The 27,131-nt window shown below is 39.3% G+C and overlaps 1 protein-coding gene and 1 long non-coding RNA gene across 5 annotated transcripts in view; one reads left to right on the forward strand and one right to left on the reverse strand.

Annotated features, from left to right (window-relative positions):
- Positions 1 to 27,131, forward strand: part of LOC129444675 (uncharacterized) — a 188,125-nt gene that overhangs the window by 30,460 nt on the left and 130,534 nt on the right. For all 4 annotated transcript variants that reach the window (XR_008644563.2, XR_012359971.1, XR_012359970.1 and 1 more), the window contains exon 4: positions 13,322 to 13,512. This is a non-coding gene — a long non-coding RNA (uncharacterized lncRNA). The remainder of the gene's footprint in view (positions 1 to 13,321; positions 13,513 to 27,131) is intronic.
- Positions 445 to 3,926, reverse strand: irx5a (iroquois homeobox 5a). The gene is made up of 3 exons (XM_055205467.2): positions 3,284 to 3,926; positions 1,902 to 2,307; positions 445 to 1,446 (listed from the first exon to the last, which is right to left on the reverse strand). The coding sequence occupies exons 1-3, from the start codon at positions 3,524 to 3,526 to the stop codon at positions 755 to 757; spliced, it is 1,341 nt and encodes a 446-aa protein (XP_055061442.1). The 5' UTR covers positions 3,527 to 3,926; the 3' UTR covers positions 445 to 754.

The raw sequence follows: 27,131 nt of genomic DNA on the forward strand, positions 1-27,131 counted from the left end.
CCACTTTGCCACGCCTAGGAAATAGTAATGAGGTCTAAATTTGGCATAAAATCGAACTCATTACTAGAGTTCGCCACCTGATTGCTTTGCATATAACATGACGCGGTTGGAATGTAATTGGGTTAAATGACTGCTCGACACTTTTCCCGCTGTTGTCATATCAATATCCACCAGTTGAACCATCTCTTAGTTTGCAAATGACAGATGAGTGTTGTTCATATCCAATGCTGTCCTGAGAATCTTTCTAAAAAAAAAAAAAAAAAAAATCCTAAGTAGCTTCGAACCGACCGCGGAGCGTTTGCATATAAACGCTCCTCTTCATATGGCTTTTCCCCAGACCGCCTGAGTTTCAGGTTTGTTGCCTCTGCTTTTTTTTTTTTTTGAGGTGGAAAAACATTGACACACTGTCTGCCATGCACATTCTCGAATCAGTCGCTGCACACGTTTTCTTTACCATAATTTACTTCAAAGATAGTGTATTGTCCATTTTAAATACAAAATGCTACATTAAATATACATATTAGTCTTTAATACAAATAGACTCAGGCGGCTGCAGCGTTTAAGACAATTCTTAGAAGTTACATCCTCTTGATTACCATTCAGAAACTAAGATTTGAGGATAAGCATTTACTCAGAAAATAATTGTCCTCGATTTTTTAAAATCACAATGATCTTTTGAGTCTTCTTTTGCTTCTTCTTTTAAGCAACCACAAATAATAAATAAATGTCCGTGTGACTGGCGATGGATCCGCAATTAAATGTTTGACATACCTTTCTTTAGCTCATAAGGTGAGTCTTTACAAAGATCTACGTGCGTTTGGCTTCTTACTTTGCTCTCTCTGACAAGAGCCTCGGCTCTGTTTAAAACAGTCTGGCTTAATCCATTGAAATGTGCCGTAGAGCTAGTGTTGGTGCCGTGGCTGCTGTGGATATGTCCGAAAGTGCTATAGTTCGTGTAGCCTGGGTAAAAAGGGGATGTGTAGTAAATAGGCCTAGAGAGGACCGTGCTGTTGGGGAGAGGGCACTGAGGAGAAGACCGGGTCGGCGAGGGAGCGCTGGCTATTACTGTGCTTTGACCCAAGTCTGCGGCCTGCGGAGCCTCGCTGCTCCCCTTGCACCTGTCTGAAGACGTGGCGATCTCGGCCAGAGACCAAAGTTTGGGTTTGGGCGCCGAAGGGGGAGAGTGAATAACAGATGTTACATTGCTGTTCCCCGTGCTTGTGGCGTGGCCCGGTTCTGATGGCTTCTCTTGCGTAATGAGATCGTTCCCTCTTTGCAGAATGGGGGGCGAAGAAGTGGTGGGTTTTGCATGCTCGGCGAGCAAATCCGTCCGGTCCTCTGAGTCTTTTAATTCCGATTCTGTCAAAAGTGGATCAGGATCTTTAGAATGTGTCTCATCTTTAAACCTGTCGCTTGGTATCTCCCCTGGGTTGATGAGTTTATGATCTGCAGGAATAAATAATTTTATTAAACAAAACTGTTCAATTTAGGTAAGCCATGTTTTATTTAAATGTTTTAATTTGAAAAACAAATACTGTAAATGTTTTTATTTTATTTTATTTAGTTAGCCTACTTATTTAATTAATTGTATATTTTCTGTAAAAGTTATAAATGTTAAACAATAATAATAATACGAATAATAATCTGGTTATTTGAAACTGTAAATGAGATTCCGTGCGCCAGCTGTGTCCTTATTATGCAGCCCGAAATAAATCAAGTGCAAAACACTATACGTCACCAGCAATTCTCAGTCCATAAGAAGTCAAATTAGAAGAGTTCAAGGTGATTATTATTTAAAGCAATTCTCCCATTATAAATAATATACCACCATTAACCAGCAATCAATTTTGCGCCCGGAGTGGAAACGACGGCAATGAAAAATTGATGATTTTTCCACAGACCTGCCTCTGTGTCGGTGGAGTCTCCCTTGTCTGTGGGCTTGTTTGGCTCGTCGTCGTCGTTTTTTTCTAGATCAATATTTTCGTCCTCCTCCTCGTCCTCGCTCCGGTTCCGTGGGGTCCAGGTCATCTTGTTTTCCTTCTTTAGCCTTCTCCTAGCGTTGGCAAACCAGGTGGACACTTGAGTAAGAGTCATTTTAGTGATGATGGCCAGCATGATCTTCTCGCCTTTGGTTGGGTACGGGTTTTTCCGGTGCTCGTTTAGCCATGCTTTCAGTGTGGCAGTGGCGTCCCGGGTAGCATTCTTTCGATAAGCTGGGTCACCATACGGGTATGAACCCAAGGGAGCAGCATAAGGATGATACCCTATAGATCCGGCCATTCCTGTCGTGTGGTCGTACGGCGAGCTCTGCAAGGACCAATTGTTTTATTAGACAAATTTCACTAGTTTAACACGCACAGTATGTGATCAGCAACATATAACTTACGCAAACACACCATAAACAAACACACTCTTACACACACACACACATGCAAACACAAACACGTATATGCCACATGTACACATTTAAATCTAATTAACCAAACGAGTGCGAGGCCGCTGGGGCACGTACGCAGACTACATAATCGTCTCTATTTTGTTAGATGTCTATCACTAACAATTCTAAACTGCCATAACTTTAAAATCCCGTCTCTGTGCACGATCATCTCCAGCCAGGTGCGATACTAATTTGGACAATGTTTATTTTTATATGATCAGGCTAATTAGAAGTTGCAGCTTTATAGCCTACTGGGTCATCTGACAGTGTGTACACGAATTGGCCAACGGTGGCCTGCTCACATAATTCACATTTAAATAGCCGGCAGAACATGTTTTTTTTAAGTAGCTTGTTTGACTGAATACACGACTAAAGACAAACTAGGCAAGACCCATAATTTATTTGCTTTCATAGGCTATTACAAATTATCACATTAAAATTGCCCTTACCTCTCAAAAACTAGGGAAATCGAGTAGCCACAAACGAAAGCAAAAAAAATTGCTAGCCTTAAATAGGCTAGTTCTAATCGAATTAATATTAGCAATTATGTGTGGTTTGATTTGTTTTTCTTTTGTCTTTCTGGCATTTGTTTAAAAGGCATAGCTGGGAAATTTTGATGTATAAAGTCTGTTTGCACAATTTTTGTTTGTTTTGTAATTTTGTAATGTAGGCTAGGCTCCATTATTCAACGTAATATTAAACCCGATTAAATCCCCCGACTGTTGGCTTGTATAAACCGCGCTGCAGTAACAGATGCTTTATGTGTGCGTCATAGCTGCAACACATAATATTGTGATAGATTATCTGCTAAACTTTTCCAAAGTAACAAAAATAAAGCGCACTTACCACATACGAAGTAAAAGTGGCAGCGGCGGCTGCGTCAGCACTGTACGGAAGATGGGAATTGTAGCCTGGCGAGGCGCTGGTGAAAGCTGTAGATCCGGCATAGGGAGCGAAAGCAGAGCCAGAGGATGATCTCCCTAGTTCCTCAGTCCGGGGTCCAGATATCACACTTGTATTGTAGGCAGGACACGAATAGAGTGCTAAAGAGGCGGATGGCTGATACAAGTAGCCCTGAGGGTACGCCATGGTGAAGATCCAAGTATAAACTTATCACTTGTGTTCTTTGCCCTCAAACTCTCATGCGCTTTCCGCGCTCGCTCATGGAGTTCCGAATAAACAGACCTCCGTCCCGTCCTCCGTTCGGTGACAGCAGTGATGAGAATTAAACAGATCGACGAATGCATAGACTTCACAGTCGTTATTAAGTCGTTATCAGGGTGCAGTCGGGATGGTATTACTCATACGCGGATTTTCGAACCACTCTCTCTCCCTCTAAGCGCGCTGGGTCTCTCATGCCGAGCGCGCGGAACAAGTTTTTGCTCTCTGATAGGGCTTTGCATCGGAGAGTGTCCTGCCAGGATGCTAAGTTGGAAATTGAGGATTCTGACGCCTACTATGAGCCTCTCGCTCCTCCTCTCGGGGTGTAGACATCGAAGGAAAGGCAAACTGGAGCTGGGTTACGACTCTCTCTCTCTCTCTCTCTCTCTCTCTCTCTCTCTCTCTCACATACACATTCGTACCATGGCATTTACTAACAATCTCCCCCGCTGTCCCCCTATTTTTGTCTCTAACAAGCCTCATTGCCATTGTAGACTGAGCAGCTACAGCCCCTGGATGGCGGTTTCATGCGAACCGGTGCATCAACTTCAACTTTTCTCATTTTTTGAATACATGAAGCCTTCATTTTTAAACATGGTTAAATAACAAACGGACTGTTAGCTTCCCGGGACGTCTTGCCAAGTACGAGAGGAGACGCTACAAGTACAGTTTGCAGTTCTTTGTCCTCACTGGTTTTTGAGATCATTTTGAGCATTTAGAAATACTTTTGCGACAGTCGCTAAACCGTATCTTAAGACTGCCGAATATGGCGACTTGTTTTGTCCTTACTTAGACACGCGTTTGGAAATGATCGTGGAAAATTAAAATGTTTAGACCATGCTGTTTTGCGTCGTTTATTAAATTGATCGTTTGAAAATATTATTTTTTCACTCTAGCTTACAGCCATAAACAATTTATAGAACAAATTTAACATACGAGACTGGGAGAATGTATATGTGTTTTGTTCAATTTTTTTGCGGTAAGAAGGTAAAGAAGTAACTTGACAGGTGCTAACTGATTTGTCCACTAGACAGTTTTCGCTTTAGATCCTGTAACAAACCAGATCTTCTTCTCTTTTACACCAATGCCCCAAGCGCAGACAGATTAAGACCATATGAACCACAGCAAATCCGCCACGACCAGGGGTTTTAAGCCCCTTTAATTCAAACAGATACATTTTTTTTCGGCGACGGGTATTTGATATTGTTTTCTTGCAAACTACATTGTGTCTCATCATGGCAACTATTATAACAAAGATAATGTTTTTAATATTTAAAATATAGTTATGTATAATACATGTATAAAAATACAGCTTTTAAACATAATATTAAAATGTTTAAAAAAAACTATTACAGATCCAACTGGTAAAACAAAATATTTGTGTGAAACTGTGCCGTGCGGAAATAAATTCAAAAAAAATTAGTTAAGACGCAAATTAACTGCACATATTCCATCTAATAACTTACTATTTTTATTCCAGTACAACAAATGTTATTTAAATAAATATTCTGCATTATTGGTTTAACCAAAAATGAAACAAACAAAAATAAAAAAATGGTGTCGACATAACTTCATGCATGATTCAGAGAACCGACTTGTTAAAGTCTCTCTGAGCCGAAAGGGATCGCTGTAGGCGCTGCTACAGAATTGTAGTGCACGAGGTCACGTGTTACTGCACTCTGAAAGCCTCTCAAGAGTGAAGAATGATGACGCTTAAACTCAGCGGACCAAAGCTGAGTTCAAAGCACAACAAACGGTAGACATAAGAAGAAATTACTACGATGTCGACTGTGATAATAAAGACATTTTTGTTACCTATGCGCTTTACATCTGCACCACCACCTGGCTGTGTGTAAGTGAATTAAACTCATTTGGGACAATGACTAGCCCAGTGCTGATGTCATGCAAGCTGATGTAGCCTATATGAAAATAAAACATGCATTTGGATGTTGTCTATTCGTATGTTTAATTAATTGTTTACATACAACAGTGCCTAATTCATATTCATTAATTCACGAATAATTAGCGCCACCGAGTCCAGTGTTTTTTATGTTTACTGTTTTTGGCTAAAGCAAAGTAAAATCGGATAATGGGCAGTCACCTTTTAATATTATTTCTGTTTTTAAGTTTACCCGGTGTAACATTTGAATGACGTCAGTATTCATTAATAGACTATTATCGGCAGTATTGAGTTCCTCTTCACCAATGGGATTCGATAAGCAGCCTGTTTAGCGATGGTGGAGGGGTGACTGAAAGAAAGCATGGACAGAAAAATGCAGCAGGGAGTAGTCACATACACACGCTTGCAAAAGGTAGGAAACTGCTTGTTTAACTTAAATTTTATTTTCTATAAATAATATCCTTGCCAAAGCAGTCGGGTAAGTGGACGAATAATCTTAGAACAGCACTTTTAAGTATGCGATTTCGCAAAGTGTGACGTATTTTCCTTTTGATTTTATTTTCAAACGCTAGTTGACGTGAACTCCAAGACTGGACGGCAAGGGGAGGTGTAGGCTTAGGATATGCGCTCCTAGTCATTATACAAAGTTATTCACACAGACTGTCTACTCTCTAAAATGTGTTACAATCCTAGAAATTATACAGATTTATTTAATAATTGACTGTTATGTTCACAGCCATGCGCGTTTTAATGTAACTTGCTGTCCAGACAGACAAGTGTATGTATAGGCTAATGTAACATGTCAAACGATGTACAGCTGGGCCGACAAAAAAGGAGAAAGGGAAAGAAGTAGGGGGTGTTGTTTCAAGTGGTGCTTTTCCACCAATATGCCTCGGGGAAACGACGTAATTTAATTTGGATTTAGAAACTATTATTAGAAAGCATTATCTATTGTAGCAGACTAATTGCTTCTCGCGTTTGCGCGCAGATTGGTCTGGTTAAACAAAGTTAGTTAACGTGAAGCGCGTGACAGGTTTTTCTCAAGGCATAAGGTTAGGAGTGTCTCTCACGACAGCAGTGGGCAGCCGGTAACGTGCACCTCTCTCACTGTCCCCTCAAACGGATTTTAGCCTCTTCAAATCTGCCCTAAACCGATTAGTTGACGCCAAATATTCTTTGATGTATTAGCTAAGGGGTTTTGCCACTTGGAAGCCAATTGAAATTCTAAACAGTCCCCCGCTAATGCTTTGGGGAGATCCGTAGCGAATAATGGATGTGATTTATTTTTGACCTTGCCATTTTTATGAAATGATTAAACACATCTGCACAAGAAGGCTCCTATCCCTTAGGCAATGAAGTAACATTAATAATAATAATAATAATAATAATCATAACCATTTCAAATTATTACATTTAATGTTTAAAAAAATGTATATTATTATTTTAAATAACACAACAAGCAATGTGAGTGCTTTACATTAAAATTGTGCAAATTTTAAATAAAAGGTAAACTTTTTTATTTGTCTTGTGTTCCTCTGTTACATTTAAAAAATCTCTTCGTAAAAGTGCCTAGCAAATTAAAGTGTCACAATACTGGGAGGTTTTACAGATGTCTTCTAATGGATTTAGAGCAGTTACAAATCACCTTGTTCTTACATTTTGTCCAAGAGTTGTTTGTAATACTGTAAATATATAATTGAAGTGGACCACAGTCGATTTCTTGTCATCCTTTTGATGTTTATACTTTTTCTAATAACATTTTTAGTGCTATACTAAATTAATTCCATAAATATTCTTATAAAATATTACTATTCAACATAAGTCTTTTGTTATACGAGTATAAGCAGTTGTGTAGAATTATATGTTAATTGCATGCACATGGATGTTTTTAGTCATAACAATGCTGCTTGTAATAGAGCCATAGCTATGATCCAGATATCTTTGTACCACAAGATCAAAAGGGGCAATGTTTATCCTTTAAAAGGGGCAGTCTATATCTGTCAGTGCTCTAGTTTGTAGAGGTCCTCTTATTGAAACTACCAAGGCTGTTGATGGCGGAGTTCATTTATTTTAAACACGATTACTTGGTATTTTTTCTGACCCCCTGGAACAGGTGCAAAAACAGCATGAGGGAGTTCCAGCAGATTTAATCGACTTACTGATTTTTGTCATGATAGCCTTTTCCACCTCAGTCAATTTTAAAGTGTTTATATACTAGTCAGAGATAGACTGAGTCTCCGAGACCCCCAGATGAGGCTCCATATTCCCGGTAGTGTTCTTCAGAGGCCCCTGGTGACTGTTAGCCAGGCTAAATGATGTGATGATGAGCTTTTTATGAGAATGGATTTAGAATTGAGAGATTTCAGACAAAGATTGTGTGCATTTTTCTTTCTATTTTTTTCTCTCTCTGTCTTTCCTTCTGTCTTTCTCCCTTGCCAGTCGGCTAGATTATGATTGATTTGGTTGAAATGGATTGTAGGAAGCAGACATTGATTTTTCAATGCCTTTTACCAAAACATATACAGTATATATATTTAAAGTTGCATCCACTAGGATACATTTATTTATTTATTTATTTATTTATTTATTTATTTATTTATTTATTTATTTATTTATTTATTTATTTATTTATTTATTTAAAGTTGCATCCACTAGGTGGACATTCCAGCACCTGACATTTTCTTTCTCCTGCACCCTGCCTCTTTCTCTGCTCTGAGAGGCAGAAAGTACCATAATGCAGTCTAGTCAACGATGAGACAAATGACCTGTAATGTTATTTTGAAATGAGTCAGTAGGCCGAGGGACTAAAGGAGTATTGATTGAACCTAATGAGGATTGAGTGTTGGGAAAACAAGCCTTTTCAGTGTTTTGCTGAAGCATCTCTTATCAGCACAACAACCTAGTGCTCTCCCAACCACAGCATTGCTGCTGCTGATAACCGTCTTGTATGGCTCATTTGCAGTCTGTTTATATTGTGTGCGCAGATCAGTAACCGAGTTATGATGAAATGGCTTCAGGTCACATTTGTTAAGAAAACAGTGAATCTGACAGTGAATATTTCTAGCGCACACATAGTATTTTCGAGCATGCATCACTGTGATAGAGATGCATAGCTAATTTTCACATTATTATGTAGACAAAGAATTTCGGAGCAGCTGGTTTATGGAGTAATACAGCCCAGGCTTCATTATGTAGGACCATAATTATTATGAAGCTTTATTATGATTGGAACCATCTCAATGTACATTCTATCAGCAGTTGTAGAGTTTGTGAATTGATTTTATTTCTTTTTCTTTAAATAAGATTTTTTTTTTTTTGAATTCGTAAAGAATGAGTTAAGGCAGATTTACCAAACTTGTTTGGTTATTAAAAGTAATGCTCCTAAACATCCATGGTCAGTAGTTTGGTTGTCATCAGCTGATCTGGGGTCTGAATAATGATTTCAAGATTACCCATAATCCACAACATCATTGCAGTGGTGTCATTCTGCCGACTTGCTTCTGCTGACTGAAGGAACATTGTAGTTGTTAGCAATTTCTACATCATCATACTGTATGTACAGTACAGTATAAAGGGAAGCAGCCTCAATGGAAAGTCGGTTGTTTTAATGAACCACTGTCTACAAAAGCAACATATAAAGTAGTTTTGCTTGGAATAAATTCTCGTGTCACCAAAAATTGCATCTCCTGTAAGTACTGTAAGTAATTTAATTTTTACTTTGTTCAGGGCTGTTTAAAACAATAATGTATGTAGATAAAGCCTTCCTTAAATGTAAAAAAGGGTCATTTGTTTTTGTTTTTTTCATATGCATAATTCTAAAACAAAATATACATAAAATACCAGGCTTTTGCATGCATACAAACACTATCTCTCCAGCAAGTGCCTCAGTGAAACCCTTAGCAGTCCCTGATCTGTCAAAATGCCTTTAATTGGTGTGAGAAAACAAGCACCCACAGTTGTTTTATTTCTGACTGCAGTTGTCAGTGCACACAAGACATGCTAAAACGACCTCCTGAGAATTAGGCTAAATGCAATAAAAAAATATTTCTTTCTAACCCTCTTTGGCTTAAGTAATGATGATGTTGTAAACCACGTGACTTTAGTTTTATGTGGTTTCAATACCCAACCAAATAGACCACATCGTTTAAAAGTCACAGCTGTTGAAAGTTTGTAAGTTGAGGATAAAGAACGTTTACCTATTTATATATTGTCCCTAAGTGCTTCATTATGTATATACTATGTCACTGCAATAGTATCCTTGCTATTTTGCCATCATCACACCATTTGGTATATTCTTTCAGCAATGGATCTTTTTAAGTGAACCCTCCTGCCCTCCCGTTGGTCGGAACTGTGCCACGCCCACTCTAGATACAGTTCATTCCCAGGACTGAAGTTCGAGCAACTCATTTGGGACGCCTGTTACAGGTAATCAACTGAAGCTGCGGCATAATTCTTAGGAGGAGCTGTGTTCGCCTCTCCTCTTCCGTGAGCAGGAGCGTGTTGTTGTTTTGTTTTCTCTGAGCAGGTCTTTGATGCCGTATCCTCTTACATTCGCTCAATCCCAGCAGCCATGTTTCATAAACATCCAACGGAAAACATCCTCTGCATTTGAAATGTAGATGGCTTTTTCTGCCTCGCTCTCTGCATACCGTGCTTGCCCTCTCACATTCTCCTGCCATCGCTCTCTCGCAGAAGAGGTGTAGGGTTTCTCTCCACTGCCTTTGATACGTTCGAACAGCTACCCGATCAAGCCTCAACGTTTTGGGTGTCAGGTGTAATCTGTGGCAACAACAACGGGAGTGAGGCCTCATTCCCCATTTGCTCCTCATTAGGATGATATCACTGAGGTGCCGGATCCAAATTACTGTAGCTGTTTTGTTATGCTGCGATAGCACATGATACAGCTTCTCATAATACATCAGGGATACATGTGAGAACATCACTGTAAAATGCAGACCAATTGGAATACTATAAATAACTATGCTCTTATGTTTAGTTGTGGGTTGTTTAATGGTTAATGTTTTATTGTGAGTGCTATAATGACAATACTGCAAGCATGAGATAAAAGTATATGCCATGTAAATATAAAATTATTAAAGATGTTTTGAAATGTATTTTCATACCATTGACCACACCATTTTTCCAATTTTTTACTAAGTAAAATAGCATAAGACATTGTTAAGCTGGTCTGAATGTTTCAGCTGAGTCTTCTTCCAGCTGTTCCCCCACACCTGGCCAGGCTTTAAAGGGCATAATGCTTTAGGTATCTGTCAAGCCCTCTGTTCTTCAATGCCTCTAAGGTACTTCACTTGTTTGTGTGTGAGAAATATGTCCCAATCTCAGCCTTTAAGCATTTGACTTTTGTTGCTTGGGGCCCAGGCATTATTTACTGATGATATGTTTGCATAACCCTCTTCCTCGCCTCTGTTCTCCCTCAGGGAGGATGCATTTTAGTGTGACACACTGGTATCTGCAGGTGTGTTAGCTTTTCATGTCTCACAAGCATCTGTAACCCAGATACATTTGGTTCCACCTAGGGCTGCATGGGTATAACAAAACATTATCATTATCGTGATGACGGTGTATACGATATCAATACATTAATTTTACGTGTCTAACATTTGTGTGTTGCATGCTTAGATTGTCCAAATTAGACCAATCAGAAGAGGCCTTACTACAGTAAATACCTGACAAGTAGGTCTTATACTGTTATACTATTGGCAAGACCTAGGTGCAAAGGTGAACCTAGCGGCTCAATGCAGAGAGTGGAAAATAAATATGGCAGGAGTAGAGACGAGCGAGGAAAACGACAACGATGGACTTGTGCCTAAAAAGAATGGTATGTCTAAAATAGTTTTTTTTTTGCCTGAATTAGATTGAATTACATCAGAAGAATATGTATTACCTTAATTCAGTATGATTATTACATATATAAATGCTAAAAAATAGCTAATAAGAATAGCAGTTCTCTAGGGAAATGATATATCGCAAGAAAAATTGTTATCGCAATGCCACACAGTAGAAGTGTATATCGCATATTTTCTTAAAGGGGCCATGGCACAAGACTTTAAGATGTCAAATAATTCTTTGGTGTCCCCAGAGCACATATGTGAAGTTTTAGCTCAAAATATCATATAAATAATTTATTATAGTATGTTAAGATTGCCACTTTGTAGGTGTGTGCAAAAATTTGCCGTTTTGGGTGTGTCCTTTTAAATGCAAATGAGCGGTTGGTTGCAATTGTAACTCAATTGTGCTGTGAATTTTTTCTCTCTCTTATCTGTTTTTCTCTGCACTAAATGGCATTGCTGTGATTGGATAGTGGAGATTAAGGGGCGGTATTATTATAATAAGAGCTCCTTATGACATCATAAGGAAAGCCAAATTTCAACAACCTATTTTTTCATGTGCGTGTAGAGAATTTACCAAAACTAAGTTACTGGGTTGATCTTTTTCACATTTTCTAGGTTGATAGAAGCACTGGGGACCCAATCATAGCACTTAAGCATGGAAAAAGTTAGATTTTCATGCCATGGCCCCTTTAATATTGTGCAGTCGTAGTTCCACCATTACAATAATAAATGAACTAAGATCAAAGAGCATCTTGGCTCACCTGTGCATGCTGAGGCAAGAGTCACTTTTGGATCCAATCATAACATAACAATTATACACTGTTGTTATACTGTAATTAAATTATTAAAGTAAATGTTTTTTAATGTGTTTGAAGCAGTAATATTCATAATACCCTAAATATAACATTTTCACATTATGAAGTAAGTTTAGTTTAAAGAGCACCTATTGTCCGATTCACGTTTTTACATTTCTTTTGGTGCGTAGGTGTGTATTAGTATGTTAATGATATGCAAAAGGTACAAACCTCAAAGTAAACGATGATGCGAGTTATCGTCGCCAACGTAAATCTCTTTTTTTGGACTACAACAAACACACGGATTGTAGGCAACAGTTTGGATTGGTGATTATTATAATTCCTCCCGCTTGGACTTATAGCCTGTTAAGTTAACTCCTGTTAGCAATCGAATCTTTCAAACATGTTAAGGAGCGTCATGTTTCCGTCTGACGTCAGAGATATTCATGCCAACCACAACTACAGATTAGCTGGCCAATCAGAGACACGGAGCTCTGTGTGTAACAGGAAGAGAGTGAAATCTGGAGCTACAAAAATGTACGTTATGCGGAAAATAATGTGCTTTTTTAACCGAAACCACACAAACACATTGTATTATACCAAATACACAAAATAATGTTTTGGTTCATGCAATGAAATGGGCGTATTTTAGTTAAATTATGCTGACATATTTGTTTTTCTGCAGATGAGTGGCTCTTTAGACAACATCAGGAGTGTGTGAGCCACCCATTAATGTGTAACATAGCTGAAGTCTTGGTTCTTATAGCCTAACATTGCATCCTCAATCACGTACCTCCATGTGCCGTCGCTGGGAGGATCTACGAGGGTTCAGAAGCAGAGCCGGAGTCTGAATATTTTGAGTTGGGGGGAAGGAGGGAAAGTTAAGAGGGCCGTCCATGCGGGAGACAGTAGAGGTGTGCAGAGGTGAAGCCTGCGCTTCCGTCCTTGAGGGAGTCCATTTAAACAATGCTTTGAAAGTGAAGCTAGACAGCACCCGGAGTCATCTCTCTGACGAGAAAGAGAGAGATTGAGGTGGTTGGCAGGGATGCCTTTCCACATGAAACGTCTTGTGTTTTCATAGACTGAATTTCCTGTTGTAAATATTCACTGAATGCTCATTTTCCTTACCTTTCTTTCTCTGTGTTTCTTTTGTGTCTGTTTTCTTTATCTCACACAGGTCCTGATGGAGAGGGAGGAAGGGAAAAAAGATCTAGAGAAAGGACGAAGGAAAGCCCATAATGCTGTAATGCCCATTAGCGAGATTTCACGCACTCTCTCTGATCTGACTCACTGACAGCAGCCTCTAAGAGACTATAATGAGAATGTTTGGCAGGGTTCTGTGTGTGTGTGTCTTATGTCAGTGTCTAGGTAAGTGTAGTTTCTTTGTGCACCACTCATCAACTGTGACAGAAAATATTTGAAATGATGTATTCACGCCCACACTTATTCCCCACGCACATTATTATTCTTTTACAATGAGAGCTGCTCTATAAACAGGTCCTGTTATAGCAGAACTTTAGATTCGTGTACAGTATCTCAACATTTTTCATGTGTCTCATTTTAGTGAAACACATAACGGGTTGATTTACACTAATGTGCTCCTCAGACTAACTAAAGGGATCAAATTGCCTGTGGTAAGACCTAGACCAATCTAACATACTACTTAAAACTTTTAACATTCTGAAATGCTTTTTCCGAAAGTGGTGTGTCTGTCCTCATTACGAAATTTGAAGTCTCCTCATTTAATTCTTTAACGGTAGCAAAAATTGACTCAAAACACCCATCCGCTGCTTTCTTTTTCTCGCTCTTTCTCATGCTCTCGCATTTTATTTTACACAAATTAGCTTTGGTCCTGGAGGGCAAAATGACAAGAGGTTACTGGGAGACTATGTGTTTAATTAATTGAAAAATGCTCAGATTGCTTTTACAGTTGTTATTGGAGGTGAAAAAATGGAATCCGTGTTGCCAGTACTCAGGCGTAATTAGCTCCTGGGGGACTTGGATATTTAGCATTAGCAATGTTGCTGCACTTAGGACACAAATTTCTATTTTGATAATGAAGGGCCTGGGCTGTCGTTGGGGACAGCTGTAGTTGGGGGGGTTGAGGGTTTGGAGGTCCTGCGTGGAGGAGAGAGACACCCTGTCTGCTCTGTGTGTGTGTGTGTCTGTAAAGGATATGGCAGCCAGGGCTCCCAGGGGCCATGCATTACCCAAAGTATTTAAGTTTCCAATTAAACTGAGAACTTGCGCCCACTGTAGCAAGTCTGGAAACAACCAATGAGATTCTACACACAGCTTAAGGAACCCACGGGCCGTAGAAGACGAATAAAGAGGGCAGGGAAATGGACTAAGGAAAAAAACAAGAGAAAAGCCTTTGTTTATTCAAACGTTAACTTTATTTGGTCTTTATCTAATTTTTTCTGTACCGAAGTGCTTGGGAGCAATAGAAGGCAGTGTGAGAAAGAAAGAGAGAGGAAAGGGAAAATACAAGACTTTAATGATCTGCTGTGGAGAATCAGTGTGGAATCCTTGGAGACTGCTGGGCTTGTTTGAAGCAGCATGGTCTCATTTGGTTTGGACTGAGTGTGGCAGTCCAACCGAGCTCTTACACCATGCTGTCTAAATGCCTGCCTGCTACTTTACTGTGTGTGTGTGTGTGTGTGTGGACATATGCCATGTGGAGTGGATACAGGGCATGTGTGAAAGAGTAAATCTGGTCAACTGTGATTTCCACATTAGTCATGTCATTTAATTTTTATTCACCATTTGCTTTTGAATTTTTATCTCTATTTATTCCTTTGGTAATAGAGAAAGTGCTCACACTAGCTTTGTTAAATTCTTGAAAAGATTTTGAAAATGTTATAACTGAACAGGTAAAATATATTTTTGCTACAGCACATACATTTTTGCAAAGATGTGGTAATGTGGACCCCTATCTATTTAAGTCCCGGCTATTTTCTGTTTTTTTACGTGTACTCCTATGTACACGCACAGTCGAACACACAGCCTTGCAAAGTATAGTTTATTTGACTCCTACGTGTACACAGACGTTCGGCGCGTGTGCATTGCAACAAAATGCAATGCATTTCCAGGGCTACATACTACATTCTCATGTAGGCCCCTACACGACCTACGCTTACAATGTGTGCAGGGTTTAAAAAATCTGCCGATACACGCACTGTATGCAGTGCGGACTATACTTCTGCCTTTAATTTACGTGTATGATAAGAGTATACTTACTATCAAGAATCAAGGTCTGTCAGTAATGGGAATGTGTTTGACCCCTGCTCCCCCCCAAAAAAACTAGTGTCAATACTATAAAAGCTCCAGTCGTATCTGATAAACCGGGATGTTGAGGCATGATGGAGTCCAAGGAAGAGAACCATAACTCAAGATTCATGGCGACTTTAGCTAAGCCACATATATGTTGTCAGAAGCTGCAGTGCTCCCCAGACAGTTTTTTTCTACAGAGGAACAATGCAACATAAAGTGCAGTCTGATTACTTAAGATGATTTTGAACTTGGAGGACTTGACAGTGAGCATCTTACACCTAGCAGCTATCTGACAGTGCGAGTCCAGGAGTGTTCTTGCAAACATCTGCACTCGTATCACCTACGGTTCTAGATCTAGAACAAGTACAGGTCTCCTCAACACAGCCTAGATTCCAGACAGATCCCAAGATTCCTCCCATGCAGGAAGAGAAGGTTGTTTGTCTTAAGTCCAATTTATAGTCGTGCGTAAGGTCTACGCCATAGCTACTCCATAGCCTCTGCGTAGCCTGACATGCACCTCGTCAAATTTTTAACAGCGCGTCAGTTTTACGCGGACAGCAAGCGATGTGATTGGTCCACGAGAATCCCTCCCATCAGGTAAAAAACTGTTTCGGTTTGCTATGGGCCAAGTTGAGGAGTGATTTAACTCAAACTGCAACATAAGTCGCTGTTTATTTACTTCCATCTCTGCTGGTCTTATCAAAACATAAATTTGCTGTTTCGTCTTCGTTTGTGGGTTAAACTTGCCAAGCTGCTTCTTCATTGACGGTCGCGCTGCTACTGTGGTTACACGCGTGGATACTACCTACCAGCTGTCTGCATGTGTGTTTGCACATCGACAATGACGCAGAAGTATATATGAAAAACGACGCACTACCTACGCCATCGCGGCTACACCGTAGTACGTACACACATCTATAATGAGCCCTTTAAGGTACAGACAGGGTCTTTGAAAATGTGTCAGATCATCATTACTTTAACTTGAACATGGAGTCAGTTTACCAATATATAAAAAAATCACCCTCATGCCATTCCAGATGTATATGACTTTCTTTCTTTAGTTGAACACAAAAGCTGTGTCCCAATTCAAGGGCTGCGACCTTCTAAGGTTGCGACCTTCCCCTCAGAAGGAGAGCACTCGGTTTTTGAAGGTGGCAGCCTCCGAAGTCCATGAAGCGAACTGAAATGAGACGTCTAACCATAAGGATCCATAATTTGCATCACATACCGTATGCGCCCACCTCGCCTGTCAGCAGGACACAGCAGAGAAGTTTCTGACTTATATAAATTATGTATTTATAATAAATATGAAACCAGGAAATTATTCATTTATTTTAGAAAATATGACACATTGATGTATATTAAACTAACCAAAAGTATTTCTAATTAATCAACTTTAGAAAAATGCAACATACACAGTACTATAAATACAAAACGTAACTTATAATACTAAAACAGTGACAAGAAACCTTTTAAATAAAGGTTTTAAATGTTTATTTGAAAATATTCAGCCATTATATTCTGCCGTTACAGGCCTGCAATGAATCTTGGGATAGCGTAGGCTGTGAAGAATCCAATCCTTAGCAGCGTGGAGAAATAAGGACACATTTTGAGACCTAATTTTAAGCATCCTTTGAATTTGGATTACCTTACTTGCCTTAAGTGGTGCTGCTGTGATGCAATCACTCTCACAATACGTCCTTAAAAGGTCTCAGCCTTTGAATTGGGACACAGCTAAACAAGTCTGTTTACATTAAAATGCCCTCATGAAATCTTATACTGCGTGCAAAAAGGTGAAGCTCCAAAAAGCACATATATCCATCATTAAAGTAATCCAAACGACTGCAGTGGGTTAATAAGTGTGGTGACAACCACACAATCAATACGTTTTTGAAAGAAAGTGATTATTATGTTGAGCTTATTTAATAATTAAAACATTGTGCATTAAAGGTGCAGTGTGTAAATTTTAGCGGCATCTAGTGGTGAGGTTGTGAATTGCAACCAACGGCTCAGTCCACTGCTCATCCCTCGCTATTGAAACGCATAAAGAAGCTACAGTAGCCGCCACCGGACAATCATTTCATTGTTGGAGACAACTTAGTAAAAAAGTTTCTCTGTTAAGAGCTTCTGTAGAAACATGGCGGCACAAAATGGCGACTTCCATGTAAGGGGACCCCCAGTGTATGTAGATAAAACGTCTTATTCTAAGGTAATAAACACATAACGGTTCATTATGAAAGGTTTTTGTACACCCCTGATAATATAGTTTTGTATATTATTTTGCATTTCTGTCAAGAGATTCTACTAAAAATTACACACTACAACTTTAATGTAAACACACAGACAAGTGCTGCAAATTCAAATATGGGGTCACACAGATAACTGTGCATGTGACTAGTTGTCATATGCATTTCACCATGAGACAATCTACTGTGCTGATGTTTACATTAAAACACGACTCGGATATGATAGTAAGTTATGAGAGATTTTTTTCAATATTTACTACTTAACTACTACTTCAAATAATGAGCTAAAACATGTGACAACGGCAAACCTTTGGGCTTCAATGATTGTGGTTGTTTTGTGGTTTGGTGTTTAAAGGCTTACATGTAATTATTATTAGGTTTGTGATTAAACTTTAAGTACAAACATATGAACAAAAGTAATTTATACAGCTTTTGTAATATAGATACAACAGAATCGCCTACTTGTAAAGAGAGTTAACAGAGAAACTACAGTTAAATGACTGTCCTTTTATATCCCAGACACCATCACCCATTGTACAAAAAATATGCTAATTGTGGCACGGGAGAAACTGAGACATGGGGTTATTTAATTTCCCAGGGTGCATTGGGCCTAGCAAAGATGACAGGGAGGCTGAGGCAGTGTGTAACGGGAGCTTCGCCGCAGCAGCCCTGCTCTGGGCTTCCAACCGACAGAGGAGCACCGTGAGAAAGAGAGGCAGAGAGACAGAGAAAGAGAAGGAAAGTAGACCTCTGAGTTGTGACTCTTGTTCTGTAAAGCACACATCATTAAATGATATAATGTTACTGTTAGTTTGTCAAGGAATAGTGTTAAAAAACTTTACCATAAATTAAGAAAGAGATTGAGAGAGAGACAAACGGGACCTCGCCAACACAGAGCCTCTCATCGTCTCACTTCCTCTCTTCACAGACTTGCTCTTTTTGTGTGTTACCCAGAATTCCTCCTGACAGTTGTTGTGTGAAGATTACTCACTGGCCCGTAGCCTAGCGTAGCACAACAGCTATGGTTTTAAAGACACAGAGTTGGCACTATCCCAGCCCCGACGCCTCACCCACAAACGGTGCCCCCTGTCAACCCCCGTGGGCACCTTTTGTGGCAAATCAGTGACCGTACCATTCCTTATTTCTGCTGTTCACCAACAAACGATAAAAAGACGAAGAAAAGGGGAAGAAGAAAAGAGGATCCAGAGCATGTTGCCTTTTGACTGAAGTCATTGAGGACAATGCAAGTGCTAGACCATCATTTTCAACTGTGCCGAGCAGCGCGTAGACCGGAGTACTGACAGGATTTATCAAGCAAGTGTTTGATTGTATTGTATTGTATTGTATATCTGACAACACAAATTTAAAGTTTTGAAAGAAGAGTTTAAAAGCAACATGAGTGGTTTACAAAATGTACAGCCCCAATACATATTTTGTTTTGTTTTGGGGGCATTTTTGCTACTTTTAGGACAGTGGAGTGGAGACAGCAAAAGGCGAACAGGTTCTGCAAAGGATTCAAGGGGGTCACACACCGGACGCGCAGCTCAGTGCCGCGCCGTTCTAAAAAACTCAAACACATTGTTTTCTATGAGTATACGCACACAGGCGGCGCCTGGCGGGTCTGTCCGCTGTGACTCAGGACACTGCTCAAATTCCTGTCGTGCCACAAAGCGCCACTCACATGGTTTAACATTAAATAACATCGTATTTGTCCCAAATCTTTAGCGATTAAAGGTGCAATTTGCAAGATATTTGCAGTAAAATGTCCAAAAACCACTAGGCCAGTGTTATATATTTTGTCCAGCTGATTACTATCAATATCTGTAATGTTTTCAAGTAGAAATATGTGATTAGTTATCACAAAGGCGCTCTCTGTTTATATTTCAAACACGCTGCCTTTAATGTGCGTCCGAAAGCCTTTCTCTGAGCTGCCTTCATGCCTCCGAAGTCATTTCCTCATGAGGCAGCGAGGCAACAAGTCACTGCCTTGAGTTTTCGGACACAGCCAGTGTCGTGGACAAATGCGGAACTATGTGTAAGCGCCTGTCGGGCTACGCGCTTGCTTATGGACTTATGGATTACTCTTTACCGTCTGCCGCTGGTTGTGTCAGCAAAGAAAGCTCCCGTAAGCGTACGGGCCAACCAAACGACCCAAGAAGAGTTTGGAACAAAACGAGAGAAAGAATGAGGATTAAATTTGGTGTTGCATTATCTGGATGAAGAGAGCTTCGCGACAACATTTAACTAGACAGAGATTCTGATCCTGCTTGTGTTTTACGCGATGGGTAAGTTGTTTTGATTCGTAATCGTAACCCTTCAAAAAACGTATGCTATTATATTAATGACAACATTAGTGTGTAGATTGTAATCAGCGCGTCTTCCCGCGGACGATATGCACATCAAGAGGTATTGTACAGCAATATAAATGGTCATTTTAAGACACTTCACAATAAGATTTGGACTGTCAATACATTATGTGAAAAATCATTGTAGATTGTCAGTTGAAAACTTAATTCTGTGCTGTGTTAACCATCGAATTTGGACTAATACTGTTACATCTATGACTAACAATTTTGTTTTGAACATCACATATAAACGTACATAATGAAATAAACTATGTCATCAAACGCAACATTTATAAGACTTGATTACCTTATCCGTCAACATGATTTCTCGTTCGCGTCTGATTGATGGCCATCAGCGGTTGAGTTAAAGACTACAAATCCCATAATTCCATGCTGCTTCAGTGCGTCATTAAACAACGTCATTGTTACTGATTTGATCTGGCGCCATCTAGCGGCGCAGATAATACAAATTGCATCTTTAACATTGACCTCTAACACATATTTTGCATTTTAAGGTACATGCTATCTGACTAAGCTTGCACTGTTTAATGTGGGCTTCTGGTGTAAGTTACCTCCAAGTTGTCTTAGACGCAACACTACGCTGGGCTTCTCGTTCGGTGTGCGGCCCCCTTTAGAGTTGGACCGCATGCTGTCAAAACACTGCTCAAGACTATTGCTCTAACAAATAATGTATTTTATTAATTTAAATGTGTTCATTATTTAGCAGTTCTTTATTTGTGACCCTGCCTGTAAAAACTTTTAAATCAATCAAAATAATCATCTAATAATGTTAAGATCATTCTGTGAAAAATAATCCTGATTTATTTAATACTTACTTAATAAGATCATGTCAAAGATTGCAATCATAGTGAAATTAATGTCTGAAATCAATCTTTGATGCTTATCATCATTTGATTTTGAGACTTTAACCTGGTTTTCACAGTCAAGTTCACATTTAGTCCGAATAGAGAGAGCAGCAGTAAACAGAGTTTACTTTTCCTCATGTTTTCTAAATCTGGTCTAAACCTGTGGTTGGCTTGGGTGGTCTTGGTCGTTTACAGTAAAGTGAGGTTAGTTTGCGTATGCGTTTGCTGAATAAATGACCTGCCACAGCTGTTTTAGCACTTAGCTAATTTCGTTCAGGGCTAAGCGGTGCATGCGGTTGTGTTTGTTAACCCTGGACCTGCTCACGCTGATCGAACAGTTGGATGGAAATGTTGACTCTGTCACAGGCACACAGATTAGAGCCGAAGTCAGGCCCTCAATGAAAAGGTCATTAACCGTGAACAGATATGCACAGAAAACAAAGAAAATCCATTGATGGATAAAAAATGAGAGGTACCAAAGGCTGTCATAAGCATTATCTTGCACCAAATAAGGAAATTGAAGTCTTTGTAGTGTGAACACTTATCAACCTTTGGCAAGGGCACGGCCTGGCAGCCAGCGACTGTGTGTTTGAACGGCAGAGATTGTTTATGTGTGTGTCTGCATGAGACAGAGTAAAGGAATAAACTAAAAAGAAGTATATTTGTGTTGGGTAGTTACTTTGGGTTAAAGTAAAGCACTTCATGATAAAAAATTGTGATCTCACACACACGCGCACACACATACAGGGTAAGTGACAGACAATAGCTGTTGTAAAATTCTCTTACATCTCAGCTGCTCTGTATTCACGGCTCTCATCTGTTTTGTGACCCTCTTTCCTTTCTCTCTTTTCACATTCTCTTAACACATTCAGTCTCTTTCAACCTTTTCATCGCCTGACTTTCTTCTTTGAATATTTGCTGTATTTTTCCCTATGTCTCTGATCAGGTAGGTTAGATAGAGGCTCACTTGACAACACCCTCCTTTCTGCTCTTTATCCAGTCTAACGCTTATTTCTCAAATGTCATTCACCCTGTCAAAGTGCTCAGTCTTAGTCTATAACTAAGTCTTAGTCTATATAATTCTAATATGATGATTTTTGCAAGATAAAAATATGCTTTTTGTATAATCTTATTGTGTAGAATCAAGCATATCAGCACTCTTATCATAGCTTAATAAAGGAAAGGAAGTGCTGATACGTAACTTGTTTCAGTATGTAAATCGATATGTGCGATGTGTAAAAGCCTCATGCAGGTGTTGTTTGTCAGTGTTGGTTTGGTTCTGGCAGATTTTGGCTCTTATCTTTCAGAATCTGTGTCATCTAATTTCTCTGGGAATTGTTTTGACAAAACAGGTTAGCATAAGGTAGGGGATGTCAGACATAACAAAGACTCGTTCAATTTGTGTGTGCGTGTCTGTCTCCATGGGAAACACGTGTCAGTCATCAGCAAGGTTTCGCACTGGATATGACATCATGGCCCTCTAGGGCTTGTGCTGGGAAGACGAGTTGTTTGATTTTGTGTAAAAGAACAGAGTCTGGAGCTAACTGTGAAGATCTGCTTCTATCTCAGCTGTTGTAAATGTCTTGCTAACACAAATACAGCTCATAGGTGCATGTCAAAACAAATGTTCAACCTTTTTGTTCCTGTTTATACACTGCTGAGGTCATGAATAAAGGCTCAATGATGGCTATAAAAATTTGATCCGACTGTATGATTATGTGAATGTATACGTATTAAAGAAAATAACTCATAAATAGCACATTTACAATTTGCTGAATTGCCACGTTTTTCAGAAAGGTGCAATAATTTTTTTTATTAACACTGTCGATTCAACCAATAGGAGATCTGAAGTGATTCCTTTTACCTCCTGACTCTCTACTGATTGGGTAACTTCAACTGTTCTTGTTGGAATATGTGATGTGATTGGCTGGGTGGTGTCCTGTGGTCATGCAGTGTAGACAGGCAGATTGATATGGGTTGGGTAAAGGCTAAGGGAACGAGAATGCAGGCCTTTGAAGTCGTACAGGAGGGGAGTAAATTGATATATCAATTTAAGCTGCCTTGCCTATTAGAGGAGCTCCAGTCAGGTTAATGTGATAGCCCTAGCATTACCCCTCCAGCCCCTTTCAGCCCTGTCCCAGTGCCCTACTCACAACACGCACGCACACACACCATCAGTACCTGCCAACCTGTGGCCGTAACAGGGTGTAAATAAAATAGGGTAACAGTTGACCATCTTTCTTTCTGTCTGTCTCACTATGGGTGATTTAAATTCCCTCTTGCCCTTATAATAGCCAAGTTGAATCAAAGTTCTTTGAAAAAGTTAAAGAGTGTGTCAGAAGTTTAGAGGACCTTTAGCCTTGAGATTCGCCCCTGTACATTCCTTACACATGAACTTCTGAGACCCTCATATAAAATTGTGGCTGATTGAACACGCTAAGCCATAGTGCCCACACTCTTAACCCAGACATTGAAGTAAACATCACTTAATATTTTATGCTTAAAAAGTTTAGTTTATTCAACTTTAAAGAGTACAAAATTCATTAAACTAAACTAAAGTAAAATGAGCTTAAAGTTATTAGTACATGTTGTGAGGAATACCCATAATCGTTTGCACATGATTCGCGTCGGGTCCTGATCACACTGTCGGGGCTTACTTCCCAATAACTACCGGCTGCCTCTACATTATCCCGCTTATTACACGGCTACTTGCTACATAAGAAAAAAAACTGGACATGAATATGAATTTTAAACATTTTATTGGCATATTTGTTTTAAATTAACATTTTTATCCTTCCGCGAAACTTTGCACAGATGCATAAAATGATCGTAATACCTTATTAAGATCCGCTGCTTCATACTTGTCTGTCTCCATTTCTTCTCTTTTAGCCAGTCTTTGAGAAGTTTTAATCCCCATTCTGTATTTTTGTGTGTGTTGGCTTCGTAGCTGTCATGATCTATTTTGTCAGGTTCAGTCTCAAGCTGTCTGTGTCTTGTCGTGGTTGTCCAGTGTTTGTCACAAGATGGCGCCAAACAGACAGTAATGTTTATTGATCTTTATTGGCGCGGAGCGATTTCACTCGTGCAAGTAGTCCGGCTATGCGTTATTAATTTGGAGCAGTTATTATTTGAAAAGAACGAACCTGCAAATGTCTCAACTGACCAATCAGAATCAAGCATTCCAGAGAGCCGTGTAATAAAATAAAATAAGAACTTTAACTACTTAAATATTTGTTAATAAAATGTCATAAAGGTTTAAGCATATATTATTGATGTTGTTTTGTTGTAAATTATAATATTGGAAGTCACCGTTCAGGTGATAAATGTTTCCTTACATAAACCCCGTTCAGTACATTTTATTGTATCTCTCTTCACAGTACTGACAATGCATGTAAAAAATTCAGTTTTTGTATGCGTTTCTGTGAAGAATAAAGTTTATTCAACGATTAACTTATAGTAACTCAGGGATTTTGTGTTATAATACCAAAGTAAGTAATATAAATTAATTAAAAATACAAAGTCTTTGAATGTAATTAAAGGGACATTTCATCGGAAAGTGGGTCATATTTGTAGTCGAAATTTAACATAAATTTTGGAATTTTGTGCCAATTTGACCGAGAAAAGACAGAACGTGACTTTAGGGCACATTTGTATGGAAAACTACAACTCCCACAATGCACAGCTCTGCAAGCCACTCCCATTAATCGGAACACTGCTCAGATATGCTATTGTGTATATAAATTCCACGTAAGTGTAACAAAGGAAATAGAAACACTCACTTTATAGTCAGATGTCCGTTTATCCCTGCATGCTTTGGCTGTCGCTTCCAGTTTAGGGTTCTAAAATATGTATCCAGGACGCAGCTGTCCATATACGGTACGAAGCTTGTATAGGAGCAAGCTTCGTTCAAGTTTTTGATATATTTTTGAGTAGGGCTGGACAATATGGCCAAAATTTTTATCATGATATACTTATTAATTTCGGTCGATATGGTATAAATCCGATAACGGTAAGCATTTTAAAAAAGCCTCAGGAAATACTGCCGAGAATGCCTGCAATGGATGTCTGAACCAAAAACAAACCTCTGAAAAAATGTATTTGCCAATGAAACCTATAAAACTATATCATATTTAAAATGAAAAGGGATAAATATATTAATGTTCACCTTTAATACATGTTAAGTCTTCACATAAAAAAAAAGTGATATCACTTTCCCATAAACCAGACTTTCAGGCTCAGCACCCTGAATGTCAATGCTGTAATGCAGGGGTCTCAAACTTAAATAGGCTTGGGGCCATTTCTGAGATCGACATCTCATAGAAGGGACAAAGAAGAGCTATTTTAACATTAAAAACCACAACTATTTATTTTACATTTATAAACTATTATGCATTTTTTGCCACCAGGTTGTGTTTTGATATATTATGGATTTCTTCAGTCACACTTTCATAGTTCCATCTGTGTTAGTCTATAGTTTTGATAAATAAGTCAATGTGACCTTAAAACTTTTCAATGGTAGTATTTAATGTTACAAACTGTTAGAAAAATAAAAAATACTGATGTACTTGTTATTGCTTAGCAAGCTAGATAGTGATATATTTGATAGTAGACATTATATTATACATATTACTCATAACCAGGTGACACAGCAGCATACATAGCCTACTTATCTTTTCTCCTCATCTTTACCCTTTTCTAACCATGGCACTTTATGACTTAAGCCTATTTTTTTCTCACCAGTAATTAAGTTTGTGTGCATCACCTCTTGTTCTCTCTCTCCCTATATGGTGTCGTCATTGGAAGCTGTGACTTGACACAAACTTACCCCGCACCTCCTTCTCGTACTTCTGAGTGACAGCTCTTCTCTGAGCAAACACTCCAAAGTCCCGAATAGATTAATTGATCGCATGGTGTGACGATGATATGATTTGGTGCGAGGTACAGATGAGCGATTTAGTTTCGCATTCCGTTTTCTCGTTGTCCGGTAGATTGCGGCTCATGGTTGCTTAACTACAAAAGACGCCACGCGTTTTATAGGGAAGTAGTGCCTTGACCCACGTTTTTACGCGTGACATGTGAACGGCCACAGGACACCGTAATGTCTATCGAAATATCGGAAATGCGTTTAGAAACCATATCACCGTTACCGAAAAATATTATACCGCGAGATATATTGATATTGAATTATTGTCCAGCCCTACTTTTGAGAGTGCTTGGCCAAACATGTATATTCCCAAAGAAGAAAATGCCGCATCCAGCACACAAATGCGTCGACTGCACAATATGTATACTACACAGAAGTGCTGGCTAAGCGCTTGTGCTTGTAAACCGAAACAAGTTTGTGAAATAAACACGCGCAAAGTACCTCTCTTGCCCGGGAACATTCACCAAACAAGTGTTCATATCCTGATCTGATGCGGAAATGTAATACAGAAAGCACACAGCGAGAGTATAGCCACTACTAGTTTGTCCAAGCTCGAGCCAGTTCGGGCTTCTCTACGCAGCAGAGGCTGAGGGTTGCAGTGTCTTCCCCGGGCTCCTCTATGCAGCCGAAGCCCAGGCTCCGGCCTACTCCTCAGGCTTCTGTTCCTCCATCTGCCTCAGCTCTTTGCTGTATTGTGGCTCATAAAGGTGCCATGAACAGTGGATTAGAGCATCATGCTTGTGAAATCGACATCTTCCATATCATATCGATTACCTTCCACTATTATTGTAACATGAAGTCTGGCTCGGTCCACAATGTCTGTTAGCTTAGCTTAGCATAAAGATGGCGGCTGATCGTCTGTGTTCGTATATTTTCGTAAGTCCCACACACTGATCTGTAATAGGTCTGTAGCGTGAGTGGGTCCCACCCATAGCACCCACTTTGGAAAAATGAGGAATGAGTGTCTGTAGTCTTTCACCCTCGAAAAAGATACAGCAGTTCCTTCTTTCAATGACGCAAAATGACGATTTTTACATCATTGAAAGAAGGAAGTGCAACACTGAAATCTGTATTTCTCCCGTCTTACGGGAAACTGAGGGAATGATGCACGACCATTCAAAAACATGACTGGGGTTCTAACGATACAAAGCTTAATGCAAATCGGTGTCCCTTTAACTAAGTGGAGATGATGGACAGAGCGATTGTTATAAATTAAATAAACTTAAAATTAAGTTTACTGAACTAGAAATGTTAAGGTAAAGGGATAGTTCAACCACAACTGAAACTGTTACAGACCCATATGATTTCTTTGTTCTGGTGAACACAAAAGAAG

The sequence above is a fragment of the Misgurnus anguillicaudatus genome, chromosome 21, assembly GCF_027580225.2.
Source record: "Misgurnus anguillicaudatus chromosome 21, ASM2758022v2, whole genome shotgun sequence".
Classification (NCBI taxonomy): Eukaryota; Metazoa; Chordata; class Actinopteri; order Cypriniformes; family Cobitidae; genus Misgurnus; species Misgurnus anguillicaudatus.